The sequence below is a fragment of the Argentina silus genome (assembly GCF_951799395.1).
Source record: "Argentina silus genome assembly, chromosome: 4".
In the NCBI taxonomy this organism is placed as follows: Eukaryota; Metazoa; Chordata; class Actinopteri; order Argentiniformes; family Argentinidae; genus Argentina; species Argentina silus.
Window position 1 is genome coordinate 12,518,600 of NC_139658.1, and position 21,754 is coordinate 12,540,353.

General features: G+C 42.6%; 1 protein-coding gene across 1 annotated transcript in view; it reads right to left on the reverse strand.

The window, feature by feature from the left end:
• LOC310803069 (copine-9-like) overlaps positions 1 to 21,754 on the reverse strand; it is a gene marked incomplete at both ends in the record, with an annotated part of 65,800 nt that overhangs the window by 34,896 nt on the left and 9,150 nt on the right. Inside the window, 4 exon segments of the mRNA XM_083667705.1 lie at positions 2,298 to 2,374; positions 2,917 to 2,956; positions 16,224 to 16,327; positions 21,073 to 21,119. Of these exon segments, the coding sequence (XP_083523831.1) occupies positions 2,298 to 2,374; positions 2,917 to 2,956; positions 16,224 to 16,327; positions 21,073 to 21,119 (268 nt within the window).

Below are 21,754 nucleotides of genomic sequence, written 5' to 3' on the forward strand. Positions count from 1 at the left end.
TTTTTATAAAGTCTCTGATTTTCATAGGAATCAATTACACACTGTGTGGATTAGGCTGTCACTACCAACCAGCAAGTTTCATAATTCTCTCTTGATCCGGTGAGAAGTTGCAGCTACCACTATTTTCACACGAGGGATGGTGCGGAAACTGCATGTTGCAGCTACCACTATTTTCACACGAGGGATGGTGTGGAAACTGCATTGCATGTGGTGGATTTGCACCCTAACCCTAACCCTAATGCTTTGTAGTAAAACCAAAATAAAACATTTTCAGCCACTTGTTGCTGTATCACTTCAATTTGTTGTTGCAAACACAATTATGCATGTACAATAGATTCTTTTTTCAACAAGGGATTATTTTTGGCCACTCGGTTTTGGACCAATTTTGTAGAGTGCTAGTCCCATCGACCGTGCTTTTTCCTCTAGGCCATTCAACTTTATAGATTTGTTTAAGTCTCCCCAGGTTTGACAACACAATGTAACAATGTAATGATTCCTATGCTAATCAGAGACCCTATAAAAACAAAGATACTGTATTCATTCTGAAATCACATGAACTGTTATCCTTGCATTCAGATGTACTCAATTCAACTTATTGAAGACATTTTAGCATTTGAGCTAATGTTAGAAGTGTCAAGGCAAAGGGGGTGAACACTTATTGACTCAAGCCATTTCAGCTTTTAATTTTTTATTAATAAATAATAATTTTCCCTTTGACATTATGGGGTATTCTGTGTCGATGAGTGACACAAAATCTATGAAATTTAGTCTCTTTAAAGTCAGGTTGTAATATAACAAAATGTGGAATGACCAAGGGGTGAATACTGACTGAAGGCACTGTACCCTAATTTCCACCCGATATGGGCACCCTCCCATCAAACTCCACACTGAAAAGCTTGAGCTATGATTGGTTACATTGGAGACATACTGTATACTCTGTCCTTTGGTCCTATCAACTAGAAGTATACCTGAGATTGCCTCTACAGCGACATACAGTACTGTAATAGTGTCTAGTGTCTAGTGCCTACAATAACCTAGAATCCAAGAGATCTTGATTGTAGTGTATGTTAGAAGTGCAGGAAACACTTAAGCCAAGGTGGTTGACTACCACTACCATCACATAATAAATGGATTGTTCCTGTTTCTGTAGGTTGACATGACTGAGTGTCGTGACTTATGACAGTGGCAGTGGGTTTTCCCTAGTAAATCTCCAATCTTTGAATGCCAGCCACAGGGCGCCGTTTTCCCTCCACCTGAGATCTGAAAATAGATAATCGCTCTCTCTCTGATGTCATTTCAGAACAAAATGGAACAGATGAAATGGTTCACTGACTGACATTTTGAGATAGCGAGAGACTGAGACATTATGCTCTCAGTTGCCATAGAAACCTGCCTGTCATTTTCAGAAAATATTTCTATATATTTTTACAGTTTTTATGAGTCGGTCTGTGTGTGTGTGTGTGTGTGTGTGTGTGTGTGTGTGTGTGTGTGTGTGTGTGTTTGTGTGTGTGTAGGCCTATGACCTACTTCAAAAACTTTATCCCTGTTTAAATTAGTTAGGCCACCCCTCTCTCCTCAAAAGTTGCAGTTGTCCTTCTCATACAAGCGAAGTGTGTGGTGTGTTTGTGAGTATGCGTGTGTGTGTGTGTGTGTGTGTGTGTGTGTGTGTGTGTGTTTTTATACCTGTGTGTGATTGCCATCCATGAATATCATATAATGACACTGATACCATTGGAGAGAGAGTGGCCGCTATTCAATCAAACCTTTTTGTTGGATTTCCAGGATAGTTGCACAAATAATTCAGTTTTCACTATGTGCAATGGAAGTTTGAATTCATGTATTAGGATAAATGAGATCTCCAAGGAAAAACTCAACAGCATTTACATTAAAATTGTTTTTCATGCTGTGGAATGTTGTCGGTGAGTTATGAAGAACGCTCAGATTTGCATTGAATTGAAAGTTGACGCATAATTATGAGCAAAACAGGTGTTGGACCCTCAAGCGCTCATAAAATACAATTCCTGTTCAGCCAGAGCTGACAGTACAGCAGATTAATCTTCAGTTACTCATGGCCCCAGGCATAGACACCAATGATTGTGTGCTGGTTATTTGCAAAGTACGAGGCAAAAGGGAACAATGTCACATTGCCTGTCACATGCCGGGATGCCAGTGACAGATAGGTCCTTTTTACATTATCATATTGATTGATGTTGTGAATATTGATTGTTTGTGAGACTGTTCATATATAGAGATGGTAAGTGACAAACTAAATAGATACATGTCATCGGAGGACTTACGAGAGGGTTCTCTCCAGCCTGCTGCCAGTAGAACCGATGATCTCCCCCAGAGTGCAGAACATCTGACCCAGGAAGTCCTAGAGAGGGAGGGCCACCAGATTTAACACAATGCACAGGTCATATCATCATTGGGTCACTGTTTCTACAATGCACAGGTCATATTATCATTGGGTCACTGTTTCTACAGTTTGATTTATACAGGTGGATAGTTACAGGACAAATTCAAGGTCACATTACCTCTGCCTCATAAATGTTTGGTAGCAGCCAATTGTAAAATAATATTATTGACCAACCTTCTGCTCATCCATATTGGTTAGCAACAGAGAGATACACAAAATAATCAGTTAGTTGTAAAAGGATGACACAGAAAAAAGACAGAAAAAACAATGAAGCCTAGTTCCTTTCAAGTTCATGCTCTATATATGGATCCTATTGTTTATGCCATTAAACAATAGGATCCATCCATTTTTTCGCACAACATATGGCAGGCAATTTTCCCTTGAGAGTTCATCAAACACAAAGACACAAATGCAAAGCACAAACATGCAAACATGCAAATACCATATGACACAAACATACAAATAATACATGAATCGCATCATGCCGCCGAAGAGCTTACATGTTTTGAAATGTTTGAACTTCTGGTGTCCACATTGTACCTGTAAGAAATTAGAACTATGAAGCGACCTCTGATAAGAAGTTCAATCCATGCATTGCCATCCAACAAATCTAAATCAAATCAAACTTTATTTATACAGCACTGAGGGAGAAAATCAAAACACATACAGTAATTAAGCATAATAAAGCATAATTAAGGTATGGCATGGAAGTTCAAACAGTAAAAAAATAAATGTGTTCATCATTAAACTGAACATTCAGTAGTGTTCTAATGACAAACATCACACACTAAATCAAAAGAGGAACAGGTTATCTGAAGGCATCTGACTTGGGCTCAGTGCTGCTTTACCAAATAAATCTTGACAGCTGCACAGAGAGAGCAAAGAAATAATAGATAAACCCACCCAGGAATACACATGATAAACATCATGTTCGATAAATTAATAAACAGAGTATATGTTCATGTACATCCGAGGGATGAGTGAAGAATGCTAAAGACAAATTTACTGTAGATCTGGAGGAAATGGGGATGAATAAATACAATGGAATAAATCGACTTTATGGATTGAAGACGTAGCCCTCTTGAGGAAACGTGCCACTTTTCCCTCCACAAGGCTTCCCATCTCCCCGTGGAGCTCTCTTAAGTGCCAACGTGAGCAGTTTCTCTGAAAAGGTTTTTGTTCATATTTGACAAAGAAAATCCACATGCATGCTGAATCACATTACAGAAGGAATACTGTACTCTTCTTCTCCTTCATTTCTTCTTTTTATCTTTCTCTTTCTCTCTCTCTATCTCTCTCTCTATCTCTCTCTCTCTCTTCCTGTTTCCCTCACCCACTCCTTCATCCTGTACTGCATACGTGCTTTTAAAGTCAGCTGTGGAGGCTGGCGCTCCGCCACAGCAACCTCATCATCACCTGGATCCTCCAGATACGCTCCCCCCTTTTGTTTTAAAACAGATCAACAATAGACTGAGGAATCCAAATGTTTAACTTGACAGTAATTAACAGCAGAGCTCCTGAGGGATTCCAAGACAGTCAAAGTTAAATGCAGGCAATTTAAGAGGCAGCTATATTGGGATTTCTGATAGTTTGCTGTGGATACCCAGAGTGCTTTTTGTTTTGAGGATACACAGTGTTCATAAGTAGACTAGTCCATTCCCTGTGCTATAAAGACATACAGAATTGGATTCCTAGGAGAATAGGTTGCCTTATAGAACTTGATCGACAAGGCCCTTGAATAGAATTCAAGTACAAAGAGCCAATTGTAGTGCTAATAGGCTACGACAAAGACCTATGGGTCACCTGTTCCCTGGATAGATAGAGAAAAAGATTGAAGTGTCAAAATGAGACTATGCTATAAAACCAGCTGAAATAGCTACAATCAATAATTGGCTTGACCCTGCTGGAATTCGAAAAGCCTTCATAAGTCACCAATGCCCCATGTATCAATCTACAGCGTTTGAATCTTTGAAATATAATTTGCTCTTATCACTTTGTAGTAAATCTGTAATCACTCTAGTTAGTTACAGCATGTTTATTAAACAAAGTTATTTGATCTCTCCTGAACTCTTCTACCCTTTCCTCTCTCCGAATCCCTCTTCTGTCCCTTTTCTCTCTCTTATTTTATTCACCAACTCCTTCACAGCTCTGTGATAGATGGGTGAGGGTTCTGCATGGCCAGGAGAGAAGCCAGGACACAAAGTACCGTGACAGAGCTGACAACTGGTTGACAGACAGACAAACAGACTGGCTGACTCCTCTCAGCATCTGGGAAACTAAGATTTGGAAAATCTTGGATGAAGGAAACAACAACGTCAGAAAACACTGACAAAATATCACCAAATACATAAAATAAACACGCTTGTTGAATATCCTAAGTGAGGATTGGACGTATTGCACATATTCACACGAAGCAACTCATCAAAATGAAGTGGCAACCTTTCTGCGAAAGCTGTACCTTCAGCTATTCAAGAGATACAGTAATTCTCTCTTACTCATCGCATATTTTGGTAAAGCAGGGCCAAAATTCGGGCTTTTAGAGTGAGAACTCAAATCTATGGGGCTAAAGGAAATTGATAAGAAAAGTTGAAGTGTTCTCTCTCTCTAAAAGCGAGAGAACAATTCCTACCATCAACCATCATGTCGCAAAAAAACGACTAAAAAGCAACACTGCAGAGCTCGAAGTCAAATGAGAGACTTCATAAAGTCACACGAGAGCCCCCACGCACTTTCATTGCATCTTTACTTCCGTCCTTCGCTTTCAATCCCAGTCCCGCCCCCACTCCGCTTTGTACAAATCCCTTCGCCCAGCCTTGTAAAATTGAGCACTATGGCTGGCTTGGGTGGTATTAAATGAAATTACCACACATACCACACAGTGGGATAAGCCTCGGAGGGATGGCAAAATGAGATTGTAGCGGGCAGGCGAGGAGCGATAGACTGAGACCAAAAATCTAATGACCTTCATTTACATGGCAGGCGACAGAGGAACTCAGGGCAGCCTTTGTAATCGAGACAAAGGACTGGCATTAAACACATTCTGATATCCTGGGAGGTGGCTAGAGCGTTCAATTAGCACTTTGATGCAAAGTGAGTAATAACGAGAGGGAAACTTTTTTGTTTCATATGATGTAGTTTGGCCGTGGAGCAATGTTTCAGTTTAATGCAGTTCAGCAGGAGAATAACACAAGCCTTTAATGACATATATATACAATAACAATGCAACTGTGATTTTTCTGTTCTGGTATTCCTTTAGTTGTACCCACTGGTATAGAGCAGTGCTATATTTCTTTGATAAGCTCACCACTGTATCTTTAATAATTGAGGCTTTGCTGTAGGCCCCATCTTCAATCTTGAATTGAGTATGGAGTCTTAACTTCGTTTGCCCTTTGGTTATGGTAGGCACGGCAACAATAGATAAGTCCAGGATCAACCCAGCTCTGACATACAGTATGGGAACACATATGGTCCAGCAGAGCAAAAGATAACAACACACCATACACTGGATGAAGACTTTGCTGGATCGAAAACTGCTGTTTTGTGCCCCACAGGTCTTCCTGTCAAGGGTAGCATTGCAACTCTCAGCAAGGTGGAGAAAATATCCAAGACTCTCTATCTGATCTCCTTGAACTTTCCCTTCACTGTCAACGATTCATGAGACCGAGGAGGGCTGGTTTGAAATTCTCTGAAATAAAGTAGCCTAATTGGAGTGAGCAGAATGACGTGTGATGTGCCTATGCTTCTTTGCACTCACAACTCGATGATTTCAAAAGAGCTGCTGTTCGGAAGGCAAGGTATAGGTCGGAGGGTAAGATTCTCCTTACTGAGGAAAGGTAAGACATATTATGGTAAATTTAAAGACAATATCAGGGTTAGCAACCCCACACCCAGGGAAGAGATTAAAGGACAACAGATGGTCTTAGAATATTTGGAGAATGCAATAAAGGAGGGGTGAGGTTAAAGTGAGGGTTGACTAGAGCAGCGTTTCCCAACCGCTGTGCCGCGGCACACTAGTGTGCCATGAGAGATCGTTGGGTGTGCCGTGAGAAATTATCCAATTTCACTTTTTTTTTTATTAACATTTATTAATTATTATCTGCAAATAATATGCCATTGTCGAGTGTCTGTGCTGTAATATAGTGACTGGCAGAGTAATGTAATATTCGTCCGGGTGGCAGCAGGTAGCTAATTGCCTCTTTCCTGCATAGAGACAAGAGAATTAGTGACGCATGCGACAGGTCGTGGTTGACAGTGATGGAGAAGTTTTTAAAATGGAAAAATGCAAACTCCGAACTGGGCCCTGGACAAGATTCTGACCCAGGTGAAGGCCCTAGTATGAGTGGTGGTAAAAAGAAAGCAAAGACGGTGAGCTCGAGGCAATACAGCGAAAGCTATCTTTCGTTCGGATTTACTTTCACCGGGGATGAGACGACCCCGACTCTATTATGCTTGGTGTGTGGCGAGAAGCTGTCCAACAGCGCCATGGTGGCAAGCAAGCTTAAACGCCATCTCCAAACGAAACACCCGTCGCTTCAAAACAAGCCGATGGACTATTTTGTTCGCCTGCGTGAAATCACAGAGAAACAGGCAACTTTTATGAGAAAAACCACAAAGGTAAATGAGAAAGCCCTCAAAGCTAGTTACCTAGTTGCTGAACTTGTAGCTAAATCAAAAAAGTCCCACTCTGTGGCAGAGACATTAATACTACCTGCCTGCAAAGCCATTGTCAACGAGATGCTCGGCCCTGACACGGTTAAAGACATAGCTAAAGTCCAGCTCTCAGATAACACAATTGCCAGGCGTATTGATGACATGTCTACAGACATCGAAAGTCATGTTTTGGGAAAGATACGCATCAGTAGGAAATTTGCGTTGCAACTTGATGAGTCTACGGATATTAGTGGACATTCTCAGCTCTTGGCCAATGTGCGTTTTGTGGATGGAGATGCCATTAGAGACTAATATTGTAATTATATATACTGTATCAGGCTACAGAGTGTCATTTTGTAAAATTTTTGGTTGGTGGTGTGCCGCAAGATTCTTCCAATGTAAAAAATGTGCCGTGGCTCAAAAAAGGTTGAAAAACACTGGACTAGAGGGTATGAATACAATGGATCAAAGCTGCAGAAACAGGATAGAGTGATCAAAAGACAAGATAAATGAGTAATAAACACAGTTGTAAACAGCCAGGACAGATGGCTTTTGTAAACAGCCTGGGCCAATCAATCTTTCAACAGACTGACCGGCGCCAGGTCAGGTGGGAGTAGCTCCCTGGATGACGAAATGTAATTCTTGAATATTATTGATGTAAGTAGACAGGAACAGAGGTACGTTGAATAGAAGGCGTTGACCTGTGTAAAAGTCTATAAAGACAGGTGACAGACGAAAACTCAGGGTCAACTTTGCAAATTTGAACGGCTTTGTATCCTCTGTGAATAAAGTCTTTGAATGAATCAACAGATCTGGTTAACGGTATTTTATTTCAAAATACTATTATTTAAATTCCACGACAATATAAAGTCTTAAGTTATTCGGATCAAATATGCTCCAACCTATCATCACCCATTAGTCACCCATATGTTCAGCATTGTGTCTCCTGAGCTTGTCAAGGCTGTGCTATTGACACTGTAATGCCGTCACAAACTGTCAAACTGTGAGTGGGAAGCACTAACTGTGATGTAACACTCTCCCACTGTCTTTCTCAGGATAGAGGATGTGAGAGAAGAGGATGTAAACTTGACAAAGCACAGCACATAGCACTGCACACAATTCAGGATTCTTGAAAGACGGGACAATCCTGTTACCTGTGTCTTGCAAAGGAACAACCTCCTGATTTATAAACAATTTTTTGATAAAAGGCTCATTTTTCAATTGATAACAGGATTTATGTCAACTCCATCAGACAAAGTAAAAAGCTTGTTATTTTCCTATTTACTGATAGTAAAAGACTTAAAGACTTAAATTGTTTGATTATTCAAATATCCAACACAAATCTATAATTTACTCTTTATTTTGCATTTATAGAAGTATGTACCCTGGCACCAACTCACCAATGTGCTTTTTCAGTTCTGGTATTCCTTTAGTTGTACCCACTGGTATAGAGCAGTGCTATATTTCTTTGATAAGCTCACCACTGTATCTTTAATAATTGAGGCTTTGCTGTAGGCCCCATCTTCAATCTTGAATTGAGTATGGAGTCTTAACTTCGTTTGCCCTTTGGTTATGGTAGGCACGGCAACAATAGATAAGTCCAGGATCAACCCAGCTCTGACATACAGTATGGGAACACATATGGTCCAGCAGAGCAAAAGATAACAACACACCATACACTGGATGAAGACTTTGCTGGATCGAAAACTGCTGTTTTGTGCCCCACAGGTCTTCCTGTCAAGGGTAGCATTGCAACTCTCAGCAAGGTGGAGAAAATATCCAAGACTCTCTATCTGATCTCCTTCAGAAATCCAGCTGAGCCACAGAGTTTTTTTCTTCCATCGTTCCGAATACTTTTGCGTCAGTCCGACTAAAGCACCATAGTATGTAAATGGGGAAAGATGATTCAACCATGAACTTTCCCTTCACTGTCAACAATTCATGAGACCGAGGAGGGCTGGTTTGAAATTCTCGGAAATAAAGTAGCCTAATTGGAGTGAGCAGAATGACGTGTGATGTGCCTATGCTTCTTTGCACTCACAACTCGATGATTTCAAAAGAGCTGCTGTTCGGAAGTCGAGGGATAGGTCGGAGGGTAAGATTCTCCTTACTGAGGAAAGGTAAGACATATAAAGTCTTAAGTTATTCGGATCAAATATGCTCCAACCTATCATCACCCATTAGTCACCCATATGTTCAGCATTGTGTCTCCTGAGCTTGTCAAGGCTGTGCTATTGACACTGTAATGCCGTCACAAACTGTCAAACTGTGAGTGGGAAGCACTAACTGTGATGTAACACTCTCCCACTGTCTTTCTCAGGATAGAGGATGTGAGAGAAGAGGATGTAAACTTGACAAAGCACAGCACATAGCACTGCACACAATTCAGGATTCTTGAAAGACGGGACAATCCTGTTACCTGTGTCTTGCAAAGGAACCATGATTCATAAATAGCCCCATACATAGTTCTATTTTGAACCATTTAGAGAACCCCATATGGTTCCTTCATAAGGTGGTTCTATATAGCACTTTTAGGGGTGCCTTATATGTATCAAAGCATGGAATATTGTTTGGGCCCATATAGAACTGTTAGTTCTAAGAGTGTACTGCCTGAGACTTAACCATTAAGACTATCATGAGCATATACAGGAATAGTCCTTTCACTCACATTTAATGATACAATTACTATCCACTGGAGTAAAACCAGTTATAGTCAATGGGAATATAAAGTAACACTTCACATGAAGTTGCCCCTATACCTACGTAGTAAGTACACTGTAATAACTGGATACGATGTTTGAGACACGACTTAGTATATTACAGTATATTACGTTACTGCAAGTGTGTCTGAGAGGAGAAACACATAAACACACACACACACACACACACACACACACACACACACACACACACACACACACACACACACACACACACACACACACACACACACACACACACACATAGTTTCTCTTCTGTTTCTTTGGTACTACATTCCTTCTCCTTTGCTCCTCTACAGACAGTTTGTATCTAGCCATACTTGCCTGAAATACACATATTCGTTAAATTAGTATTTACTTAGCTTTTTAGACAATGATATCCTTACGTTTCAAATCAAGAAAAATGTATCCCTTGTAAATTCAATACATGATATAACATGATACTAAATTGTTACAATATTCACAAATAATACTTCAAATACCAAATAAGAAATAAATGTCTGATATTGCATTGACACTAAAACCTATTTAAAATGCATACATTTAAACCATCATTATATTTTCATCTTAATCTATAAGCAACATGGACTTGACAGGTTATGGTTGTGGCCATTGTGATATCAATATTGTTTGTATGTATTAGATTTTATTTTTTTTAAATGAGAATTTAACAGACATAGGCCCTTTCTCAATTGTTAGGAAGACAAAGAAAAGCATTGGAGAATATGTAAGGGGAGGAACCTAGATCTTCTCCTCCAATGCGTTTTCAGTAGGATGTGAGTTGTCGTGTTCCTAACAATTGAGAAAAGGCTCCTACTGTGTGTAGTCTTGCTGCACTATAAGCAATCAGGATGTTGAAATGGGGTCCTCATGCCATAGCTGACCCTGCTCATTCCTGATTAATTCAGGATTTAAAAAAAAAAAAAAATGAGTTGACACATGTTTTAGGAGTCACAGTTTTACAGTAAGAGAAATGTTCCACAAGTCACAATGAGTTATTGCAAGAAAATCCATTACCCTTTTCAGGTAACATTCATTTTTGACAGTTTTTATAATTTTAAACACTTTTGGGTGAATTTGAAATTGTGATCCTTTGCTCAGGACATTTCCTGACATGGAGGTGAATAGAACTGACATGGAAATGAATAATATTGAAAATATTTAGAAAAATTACTACTTTTTAGTAAAACAGCAAAAATAAAAAATTCCCTTATAAAAAATAAAGTTTCCCTGGATTGTCCCAACTCTTAAGAATGAGTGAATTACAATTCCTATCAGATATAAAGCTTCCACTTAATGTACAACTAAAACAGGTAGGTTATACAAAAGACAGTTGAATTTATTTTCTGAACATACTGCCCACCTCTGAATTCAATAATCAATCTGGATGTCAAGCACCATATCAAATGGGTACATTCTAATCTGTACTTCAACAACTCCTCAGGGTGAGCTATAGTCTCATCAGCATCTTTAAGCCCTTCTATTACCAATGCATCCCTAGCTTTATATCTATGTTGGTATAGTGATTCAGGATGCTAAAAATAATCTCAGGGGAGGGTAAGGACGGGTGGTTAAATAATTAATTCCCACTCACTGGGACTCTCCTTTTCATTGTAGCCACCTCTCATGACCCCCATATTGAAGAGAGACCACAACCCTCCCCCTTGGGGCCCTGTGTACGATCCATATCTTGACCGTACTGGAAAAGTAACGAGCACCCACTTTATTTCCATAACCTCCTCACTGCTTATGTTGCAAGGTTGTTGGGTCAGTCATATTAATGTTGATATCAATCAGCATCAACGCTCCGGGTTGAAAAAGCTGTCGATAAGATGACCTTTTATCAACATGTTATTGTTTGAGGTGTGGTATATAAGGTCACCAGATACACTTGTGATAATTAGGCCACTCTGCGCTGGCACCAAACATAGTGAGTCATTGTTCTGCCCTGTGCCGTGTTTTGTCGGTCCCATTCGTCTAACCACGCATTAAACATGACCACAAACTGACCTTTAACATGTTCACAGGTGGTGAAGCACTGTATTGACCCCATTGTGAGTTCATAGGGTTATGAATGTACATGTCAAAGCATGTGGTGACACATTTAGAAATTACAACAGACATTTACTAGGCACTTATGCATCGCTTACAATTAGTTATTTAGCCATCAATCCATCACTCGTTAGCATATAATTATCCGCTCACAGGTAAACAGTCAACAGTATTAATTAATGTGACGTTTTACTGCCTAACGCTTGTTTGATAAGCTACTGAGAACCATTCATTTGTCAACTTGTGTAGTTTTCAGACTCTTTTTAGGGTTTTTTTATGTGAAAGACACAGAGTTGCATCCTGTCAGCATAGACAACAACGTGAGACAGTAAATAGAGCTCTGGAGAGTGACAGTTCTGTGTGTGTGTGTGTGTGTGGGTGTGTGTGTGTGTGTGTGTGTGTGTGTGTGTGTGTGTGTGTATGTGTGTGTGTGTGTGTGTGTGTGTGTGTGTGTGTGTGTGTGTGTGTGTGTGTGTGTGTGTGTGTCAGATTGTGGGCTGTACTAAATAATTCACCTTCTAACGATTTATTTGCACAGGAGATTAAGACTCCTCTTCAAGCTTGGTGGCTGTCCCAAGGGAGGGGGTTCACAAAACTAAAGGTTACAAATGTAACCCAGGTTCTCTGAAGGAGATGAGGGACACCCCTCACTATGGGACACACATTAAGACCCCTATTCAATCATGCCTGGTACAGGCCGGTGACGCTTGCAGGCAGATAGCCCCGCCTATCGCCCGTCCTATATATAGGACCTAGCAAGCATGCCCATTTCATCCAGTGAACCACTCTTCACAAGCTCAGTGTGAGAGGTGAGGGGTCTCCCTCATCTCCTTTAGAGAACCTGGGTTACATTTGTAACCTTTAGTTCTCTTTCAGTCGAAGTAGTTCTCTTTTACTATGGGACTCTGCAAAACACCCTGATTGCCTGGTCCGAACTGGAAACCTGCACGGATACAAGGATGTACCTTGCCTACATCACACAGTCTCCGTGGCCAGCGCGAGTAACAAGGTCTTATAAGACAGCATCTTTACATCAACAGTCTGAAGTGGTTCAAAGTGGTCACAAGTGAGCGCCTCAAAAACCAAAGACAGGTCCCACAAGGGGACGCTCTTCCTAACAATCGGACGAAGATGTCACGCTCCCTTCATGAAATCACAGAGAGGGGGTGCGCCCCGCAGTAGTTCTACCGAAGCCTACATGGCGAGATGTCAGCCAGGTTGATCTTCACTGTGATGAAGACTTTGCCCTTACAAGCTGGTCCTGCAAGAAAGAGAGGATCGCAGAGAGAGGACTCTCGTGGCTTTCACACCACACACAAATAGCCTCCACTTAAGGTCATAAAGGCCTCTGGTGGACGGTGGTAATCACGTTCAGAGGCAGGCCTTCAAAGACTAGGTTGGACCTTTCACGGGCCAGACCCATAGATCCATCAGCTCGGAATGAGGGTGGAACTTCTTCCTCATCTGTATTCTCAATTTAAGGTCTTCTAAGGTGACAAACAGGATATTCCGGTGCTTCCTTTTGGATATCTTGACCTGTCGAGCCAAAGGGTCCAACCACAGAGAAACCCATCACTCGCCCGTTGGACACAGCTGTGGACTTGATAGTGCAAGTCATGTGGTCCACAAGGAAGTGGCGCTCTATCAATTTCTCAACACCTGCTCCCAGTTCCTTGGCCTCAGAGATGTCGCATGTCAACTCAAAGTTAAACTAACAGAATCGCGTTAGCGTTCACCTCACAGCCAGCCTGCGCTGCAGAGATGCAGTTGTAAATGTGAAACCTGAACCGATCCGTGTGTCTAGTCGCGGCAAAGGAGCCAGCCTTCAGGTCGAGATAATAAGCTAGAGAAGCTTCCATCGGATGCTACCAAGCCTTGACAAGCTTCCAAGTGGCCTGACCCACTCGTTGCCTTGGCTGAGAAGGGATGCTTCTACAAGACTTAATAGCCTTGAGGCATTAGTTGAGGAGGGGCACACGCTGGCGTGAGGATGGGGAACTCAAGGTTGAGCTTGGAGGAGGCTCTATGGACGGATTCCAGGAAAGCCATCTTGGAAAGCACCTCATCCTTCACCTCTCATGCCGCCTTAGTGGGCTGGGCAGAAAGAAGGGACTCCAGTTTAGGGCCATCGTCTCCATCCGCATTGGAGAACATGTTGGAGGCACAGCCAGATAGCTCGCCAACCTCAGTGCCGTCATCCTCCTCTTCATTTAACTCCTCACAAGCTCTAGCTAAGCCGGGGGTCGAGGCGGGTTCAGCAACAGAGGATGAGTTGATGGGGCCATTTTTGGAGGAGGGCCATGGCACCTTGCCGTCTTCAAGGCGCTGAGCAGCAATGACACATCCATTTGGGCAGAATCCCTTGGGAGCAGCTTGAAACAACGTCTCCCAGCTAAAATCTCCCTTGAGAGAAAGCACTTACCAACACACCAAAATAGCATAGCAATGAAGACTCACTAAGATGGCGGAGAACGCAATAGGTAGTCTTGCTATGTTGGTGCTAGCCCTGTCGCACAAGGCATAAAGGAGCTAGCATAGTGAGGGGTTGAACTGTGTCGACTGAGAGAACCTGAAGACTCAACATGTGCATGTGCCTTTACGTTTGTATTTATGTGTGTGTGTGTGTGTGTGTGTGTGTGTGTGTGGGTGTGTGTGTGTGTGTGTGTGTGTGTGTGTGTGTGTGTGTGTGTGTGTGTGTGTGCGTGCATGTGTTAGTGTTCATCTATCCATATGTGCATGTCTACAGTTTGTCTTGCCTATGCATATCAATTGCAACCCAATTATCAGCTGCTGAAATGCAGACCAATAACATATTGTCGAATTGTGCAATTTATGCATTGCATTGTGCATTTACACAACTTCTAGGAATTCATTGCTTGGGAGTCAAAATGCAGTGTATTTGTAAACTGCAATAACTGCATATGGTGTGCAGTGATGCCGGAGTGTTTAGATCCTCAGTCTGTTTTAATCAATGGGAGCAGATCAATGCTGGCAGATCAAGACTCTTTTCTCTTCAAATTCTCTCTGCTGTGGATAGAGACTATCCAGTAGAAAATTGTGGGCCATATCTGGTCTTGTGGTGGCATTTATATGATATACAAGTATTATACTGTATGGGCCAGACCTTGTCCAAATGTGGGGCGCCAGCCCTGGCTGAGAGTTGGCAATTAGCTGTCTTCTTCATGTGATGGTAAAGAGGATAAAGAGAATATTGTAAATGTAATAACAGGTTTGGCTGTCTGTCTTGATTGCCTGTCTGGTTTGGATTGAGCCACTTCTTTTATGGATGTTTACCTGCTAGTTAGCTATCTGTCAAGATTGTACAAAGAAATCTCCTCAATAACATAATTCGCAGATGCACATTTTCAAGATCATAATCTACAGTAATACCTCAAGATCAACATCAACAGAGCAAAAAATCATTTTTGTTCTTCCTTCTCAACAACATAAGGAAACATGTGTCTAACTTTACTTCAACTACATTTAGTTTCCAGCTACTGGTACATCATTAGTTGTCTAAGTGGCGGATGGTGGATCTAGCTGTGCTGGTACAGAGCTGGGACTGGTTTGGTAGCCGGTATTGATATGAGAGGGGTTGTGGAGGAGCGGAGACTGGAGTGCTGTGGAGGGGGCTGAATCAATGTGAGCGATCTAAGGGGCCCCTACCTCCACCTGGCCCCACATTCAGCCACCTCTGCCCCCCCCCCACGCCCCCCCACTGGGGGCATTGATCCCACATCCCTCTCTGCTCCCCCTCCCCTCCTCCTTCTTCTCTGTGCTTGGCTTCTCCAGTGAGCTGTATGAATATGGAGAGGACTTTTTTGGACTTGGACTATGTAATGTTCCAAAGGTGAGTTCATGCTGCTTGGTTTGAGAGTAATTTGTTTACTCGCTGTACCAAGAGCTCTGTTCAATTTTACACTTCAGATTTCAATTTCTAAACAAAGTATTATAGTGGGAACAAGCTATATTTAAAACATGCTTCCTTGCATGGGAAACTATAATTGTTTAATTATCCTTGAACTATGTTAACAGGTTAGACTGAATAAGGGATGGTCGAGAGAACTGGAGTACTTGAATATTAGAATGGACTTTACCCTGAAATTCACCCTAAAATAGTTTTTTTCAAACATTATCAGTGCGTGAGTACTCTTCATTAACATATTTCATGAGAGTACTTGAACATCTTGAAAATCTTTCAAAATGCACATCCCTTGATTGAATAGGCGCCCAGTGTTTTCATGCCTGATAGGTACAGTGAGTCTTGAGGACTGAACCATTGATAAGGACAATGATGTAGTCATTTACTGATGGAGAAGGAAGGAAGAGATGGATGAAAGATGTATAGTGCAACAGAGGGTAAGAGCAACACTGTTTCCACTTACACATCAAAGCGAAGATTCTGCTTCTCCTCAAAGAAGAAATCCAGAACAAACTTCCTCACAAAGTCTGGGTTCAGTGTGTTATCGATCACTTCTGTTCGGCCAAACTGGTAAGGGAAGGACAGGGTAGGAGGAGGGGAAGTGAAAGAGAGAAGAGAGAAAGAGAAGGAGAGACAAGAGTAAATGACAGAAGACATCGTAATCACTATGGCAACCAATCCATGCTACCTGTATATTAGCGATATACAGTATCATAGAACAAACCATGTGATCTGTCATCCCTTCCTATAGATGCATTCCTATAATAGATGTATTCACTGCACCACACATCAAACAAAACACGAAACCTTCCAATCACGCGCTAATACCATCCCTAGGCCCACGGCTCGCAGTCCCATCATGCTCTCTGGCAGGTGTTATGAGCTATTGATCCGTGTCCCATCACGACCTCTGGCAAATGTCCTTACACCCACCTGCCCACCCCCTCCTCCCCGTCAACTGTCAATCACAAGCTATTGACCGCTCTTCCAGAGGGAGTTCTGGTGGGTTGAAGAGAATCAGGCTCTATCAAGCATTAATCTCCTCAGTAGGGTTCCTGTCAGATTTTTGGTGAATCTGTTAATGCATGTAAGCTGCTAGTGAAAGTGAATGACTGAGAAGGGCATTAGGGGAGGTGAGAAGGGCTTAAGTACGTCGGAGATGTCAGAGATTTTGAGGTCACATTTGTCAATAACTGTTATACCCAACTGTCGTCAGCCGAACTATACATTGCATATTATCAGTGTGTTCATAAGAAAAATGCATTGAGTTAAACTGTGGTAGTATCAATAATGCAAAGAAAGAGCTGGAAGACAAAGGCTTGTGATTGTCTTGTACAATATAGATGGGAAATTCTCAATAACTATTTATAGTTTTATGCAGACTCATTAGCCGTACATAGTTCCTACAATAACAAGTACCAAGATTTCCAACAGATGTTTGGAACTGCTGGCTATCCATTTCTGAAACAAAACAGATGCTTAAACTGAGAAACACACCTCATCGATGGGATCTTAAAGGCGCCTTTCAACCTTTCCAACTACGATGACAGGTGCCAAAACAACATGTGCCCCAAAAGTCATCCAGAAAGGACAGAGCTGCTTTCAGAGCTGCTTTCAAGTCAATAGATTTATTCGTCAACTCTTCCCTGTGTGTGTGTGTGTGTGTGTGTGTGTGTGTGTGTGTGTGTGTGTGTGTGTGTGTGTGTGTGTGGATAACTTGACAGGCGGTGAGGGATGGGGCGCCGGGAGGGCGTTGGGAGGTGTTGACGGGGGAGTAGCAGGGGGAGGATTTGAGGGAGGATGGGGATGGGGGATGAGGGGGGAGGAAGAGGCCTAGGTGCCATGGAGAAAAGGCTCTTGACTTGCACTTGCGTCATCTCCCTTTTGATCCCCCTTCGCGCCTTATTAAGGCAGCCGATACTCTGAAGTATCCGAATGAGGCCCTACAGTATGTATATAACACAATTATCTATTGTATTTTCCAGTAACAGCTGAGGCACATTTGGCCACTCAACGATTTGCCACTCAACAAACAAATGAGACAACATTGTCTACACATGTACAGTCCTGTGCTACACAGGATACCATCTGCAAAACCCCAATAAGTGTGCCACTTCGTAGGACCTTGAAGAAAGTGGAAACAACGCCTTTGAGGCAATCGGCACGACTTCCCTGTTCCCTCTCTCTGTTTATGTCTTATCTCTCCATAATGAACTGTCTGCATGCAGAACAAAAAAGTAGGAAGAGGGAGAGACGCCGCGGGGATCCAAAATGTATTCCAAAATGAGCCGAGTGGCCACGCAATGTTACTTATCACGCCGTTGGGTCGGAAATTCAGAGGCATCATTGTTATTCGGAATAAATCGGCGAAAGTAGGTTAGCGTTGTGCAGAGATGGGTTCAGCATGGAGTCGGGTGTTGTGGAGTCGAGCTAATGAAGGCTGCTCTTTAGCGTTAGAGAGAGAGAGAGAGAGAGAGAGAGGCAGGAGAGGCAGGAGAGACAGGGAGGCGGGAGAGACAGGAGAGACAGGGAGGCGGGAGAGACAGGAGAGACAGGGAGGCGGGAGAGACAGGAGAGACAGGGAGGCGGGAGAGACAGGAGAGACAGGGAGGCGGGAGAGACAGGAAAGACAGGGAGGCGGGAGAGACAGGAGAGACAGGAGAGACAGGGAGGCGGGAGAGACAGGAGAGACAGGGAGGCGGGAGAGACAGGAGAGACAGGAGAGACAGGGAGGCGGGAGAGACAGGAGAGACAGGGAGGCGGGAGAGACAGGAAAGACAGGGAGGCGGGAGAGACAGGAGAGACAGGGAGGCGGGAGAGACAGGGGAGACAGGGAGGCGGGAGAGACAGGAAAGACAGGGAGACGGGAGAGACAGGAGAGACAGGAGAAGCTTCATATGGGGGGTTTGAGCTACCCGGCCCTCTCGTGCCACACACACTCCTATTTATGAATCCATCAGCCTCAACAGCTCTGTTGTTCAGGTTTAATTTGTTGTGAGAACTTCGCAATTATTTTTTTCATGTCCTGGAAAGGAAAAAGGGGGTAGATAGATACCCCCCCCCCCCCCCCCCCCCACCTCCTCCCCCTCCTTCTCCCACCTTTGGATTGTAATCAAGTTGGTTTTAAAGTGTTGATGATGAGACCATTAATTATTATCTTTTTTTCATATCATATCATTAAGCAGAGAAATTGTAATTCAAAAACAAGCTTTGAGCCAAGTTATTAAACCCTACTTTACACATACTCCTACGAGCAAGCAATGATTGCTGCGTGGGGTAATTCTCATTGCTTACTATAAGAGAGCCGTAGCACTGGCCAGAGTGGCGTCTTTTCAAGCAGTGATTACGGCAGGCCTGAGGGAGAGTGGGCTGCAGATTGGGAATAGAGGCATATGGGGGAGACCAGGCTTGGCTCCAACCTGGCAACCAAAGTAGAAGAGAGCTGCACTTCACTTGCTCCAGATGTATTAAATAAGAGCAAGGAAAAATTGTTTCTGAGCAAAACTGAATACCTTATCATGACACAGTTCTGCTTTATCAACTGTTAAATGGTAGAAGCTGGGGGAAAATGCACCGAATATTTTTTTTGCTGGCACTAAAAGCGTTATCATCTGTGAAGAAAATAAAGTTTTGAACGCTACCCAGCCAAACTTTCATCTTTTTAAAGGTTCATATTCAGGACACCTCGGTATGAATGTTCTTGCTTAGACCATAGCGCGGATGTTTATCCTAAACCCTTTTAGAAATCGCTGATAAGATGAATGCTATTTCTCCTTGATGGATCGCTTGAAGCAATCTAGCATTTCCCCAAAGTTTCTCTCTGAAGCTTTAGAGGCATACTGCTTGTGTACGCCACAGCAGGTCGATTCAGCTGATACTGTAGCTGTCATTCACCATAGCCCCCCACCGGGTCCGTGCTAAACAAGTGAAGGCAATATGTTGTGAGATTAAACCCAACAACTACCACCCATTCAGTGGGAATCGTTTACTCTGATTATAATACTGCGTTGTGGAGGTAATGTGAGTGATTAACTCTAAACCTATCAATACAGATTCATTGGGATATCGACCACCGTGTGTGTGTGTGTGTGTGTGTGTGTGTGTGTAGGGTCCTCTCTATACACTCTCCCATAGGGTCTGATTGAGGCTTGCTGGGCCGTGTGTCTATCTGTGTGATTCCCCACAGAGGTAACCACTGCACTCTTTTGATCACGACGCAAAGAAATTAAAGCAGAGGAAGAGAGGGAGAGGGAGAGGGAGAGAGAGAGAGAGAGAGAGAGAGAGAGGGAGAGAGAGAGAGGGAGATGGAGAGAGAGAGAGAGAGAGGGAGAGAGAGAGAGGGAGATGGAGAGAGAGAGAGAGAGAGAGAGAGAGAGAGAGAGAGAGGGAGCATCACAACACGTCCCTGCGATGATTCAAAGCACAGATGTTCTAGGCCCAGACTCAAGTCCCATAGGTTCCCATGGCTTTTCAATTAACCAATTCCCAAACTTATTTGATTATTCACTCTAATATACAATTTACTTTTTCTATTAAATTCTTTTTGCACAAGACTTTACCCAAAGTCACTGTCACAGAGCATTTAACTCATGCATGCCTGGTTAAGCTCTCTCTTTGGCTGTGACCTGACAGGAAATTAGATTTGTTACTGTCCTAGACCAGCTGTAGCAAGAGACACTAATATGTTTAGGCCCTGTTCAGTCCACTTAGGCCCAGTTAGGCTCAGTTTCGTCCCTTTAGGCCTTGAGCCTCCAACACCCCTACTTCACCATGTAATGAATTCCTTAATGTCTATAATTAGATGATGATCTGATCCAAACCCATCTTAGAGACAGCCACACATCTGAGGAACTATTAAGGGTGTCCCTGCGCTTCCAGGCAAACATTAACATTACATTCACCTTAGGAGGATGACGAACACACAAACCCCTGTAGGACTGGGTTTCGTAAGGTGAATCTGTGGCATTTCTGGTCCCACTTAATGTGAATTATAACTTTAAAGGCATTATAAACCCCTTTATAAGGCCTCCATGATGACTCGTAAATCATTTAAGTCAGTGCCATCCTATAAAAAGGGTGTCAAAAGGATTAGGCCTAGCACCAGCTGTACGGACCTGTTATAACAGCCCTTAGATAGTATGAATGTGCTTAGGAATGATTTGTAAAGCCTCTGATTCTACTGTATGTGGACCTTACAGAGGGTTTATGAGTGTGAATTGCTTGTTCCAAGGCTATACATTACATATGATACCCAGTACACAGTATATGACATATATTGTATAGGATCAATAAAAAGAGATCTTTTCACTCACCTCTCTCCACTCCTTTGTCCCAATACCTTGTACATACAGCACCACAACTGTGAAAGACAGAGAGAGAGAGAGAGAGAGAGAGAGAGAGAGGAAGAGGAAGAGGAAGAGGAAGAGGAAGAGGAAGAGACGGGGAGGGGGAGAGAGAGAGAGAGAGGAAGAGGAAGAGGAAGAGACGGGGAGGAGGAGAGAGAGAGAGAGAGGAAGAGGAAGAGACGGGGAGGGGGAGAGAGAGAGAGAGAGAGCGAGCGAGCAGAGGAAAGAAGGAAATTAATAGATTTAATAATGAATACTAAGTACCCAAAATGCTTTATTAAAATTCCTGCATTAGAGTTTTCTTTTTCAATCAAAAATCCAGTAATTACAGATTCCTGCGGGGTTCCTGTAGGAAGAATGTGTTTTCATAGCCATGCTTTAATAATATCCACTCAAGATGGCATTCACACACATGGGCCAACCCAAGGCTAGCTCAAGGTGAAATCATCGTAGACAGCTGCGGTTGCTGTCAGAAATGTTACCACATTAAAAGCAATACACTGCTGCTTCACGCTACACTACAAGAGTACTAGAAATTTAAATGTGAGTGTGACAACTACCAACAGATGGCCCATCACATTTGCAATGTGGTTAGCATTACTCTGAAAGCAGCTCTTGACTTTGAGGCTGACTAAAAATAGTACACTAT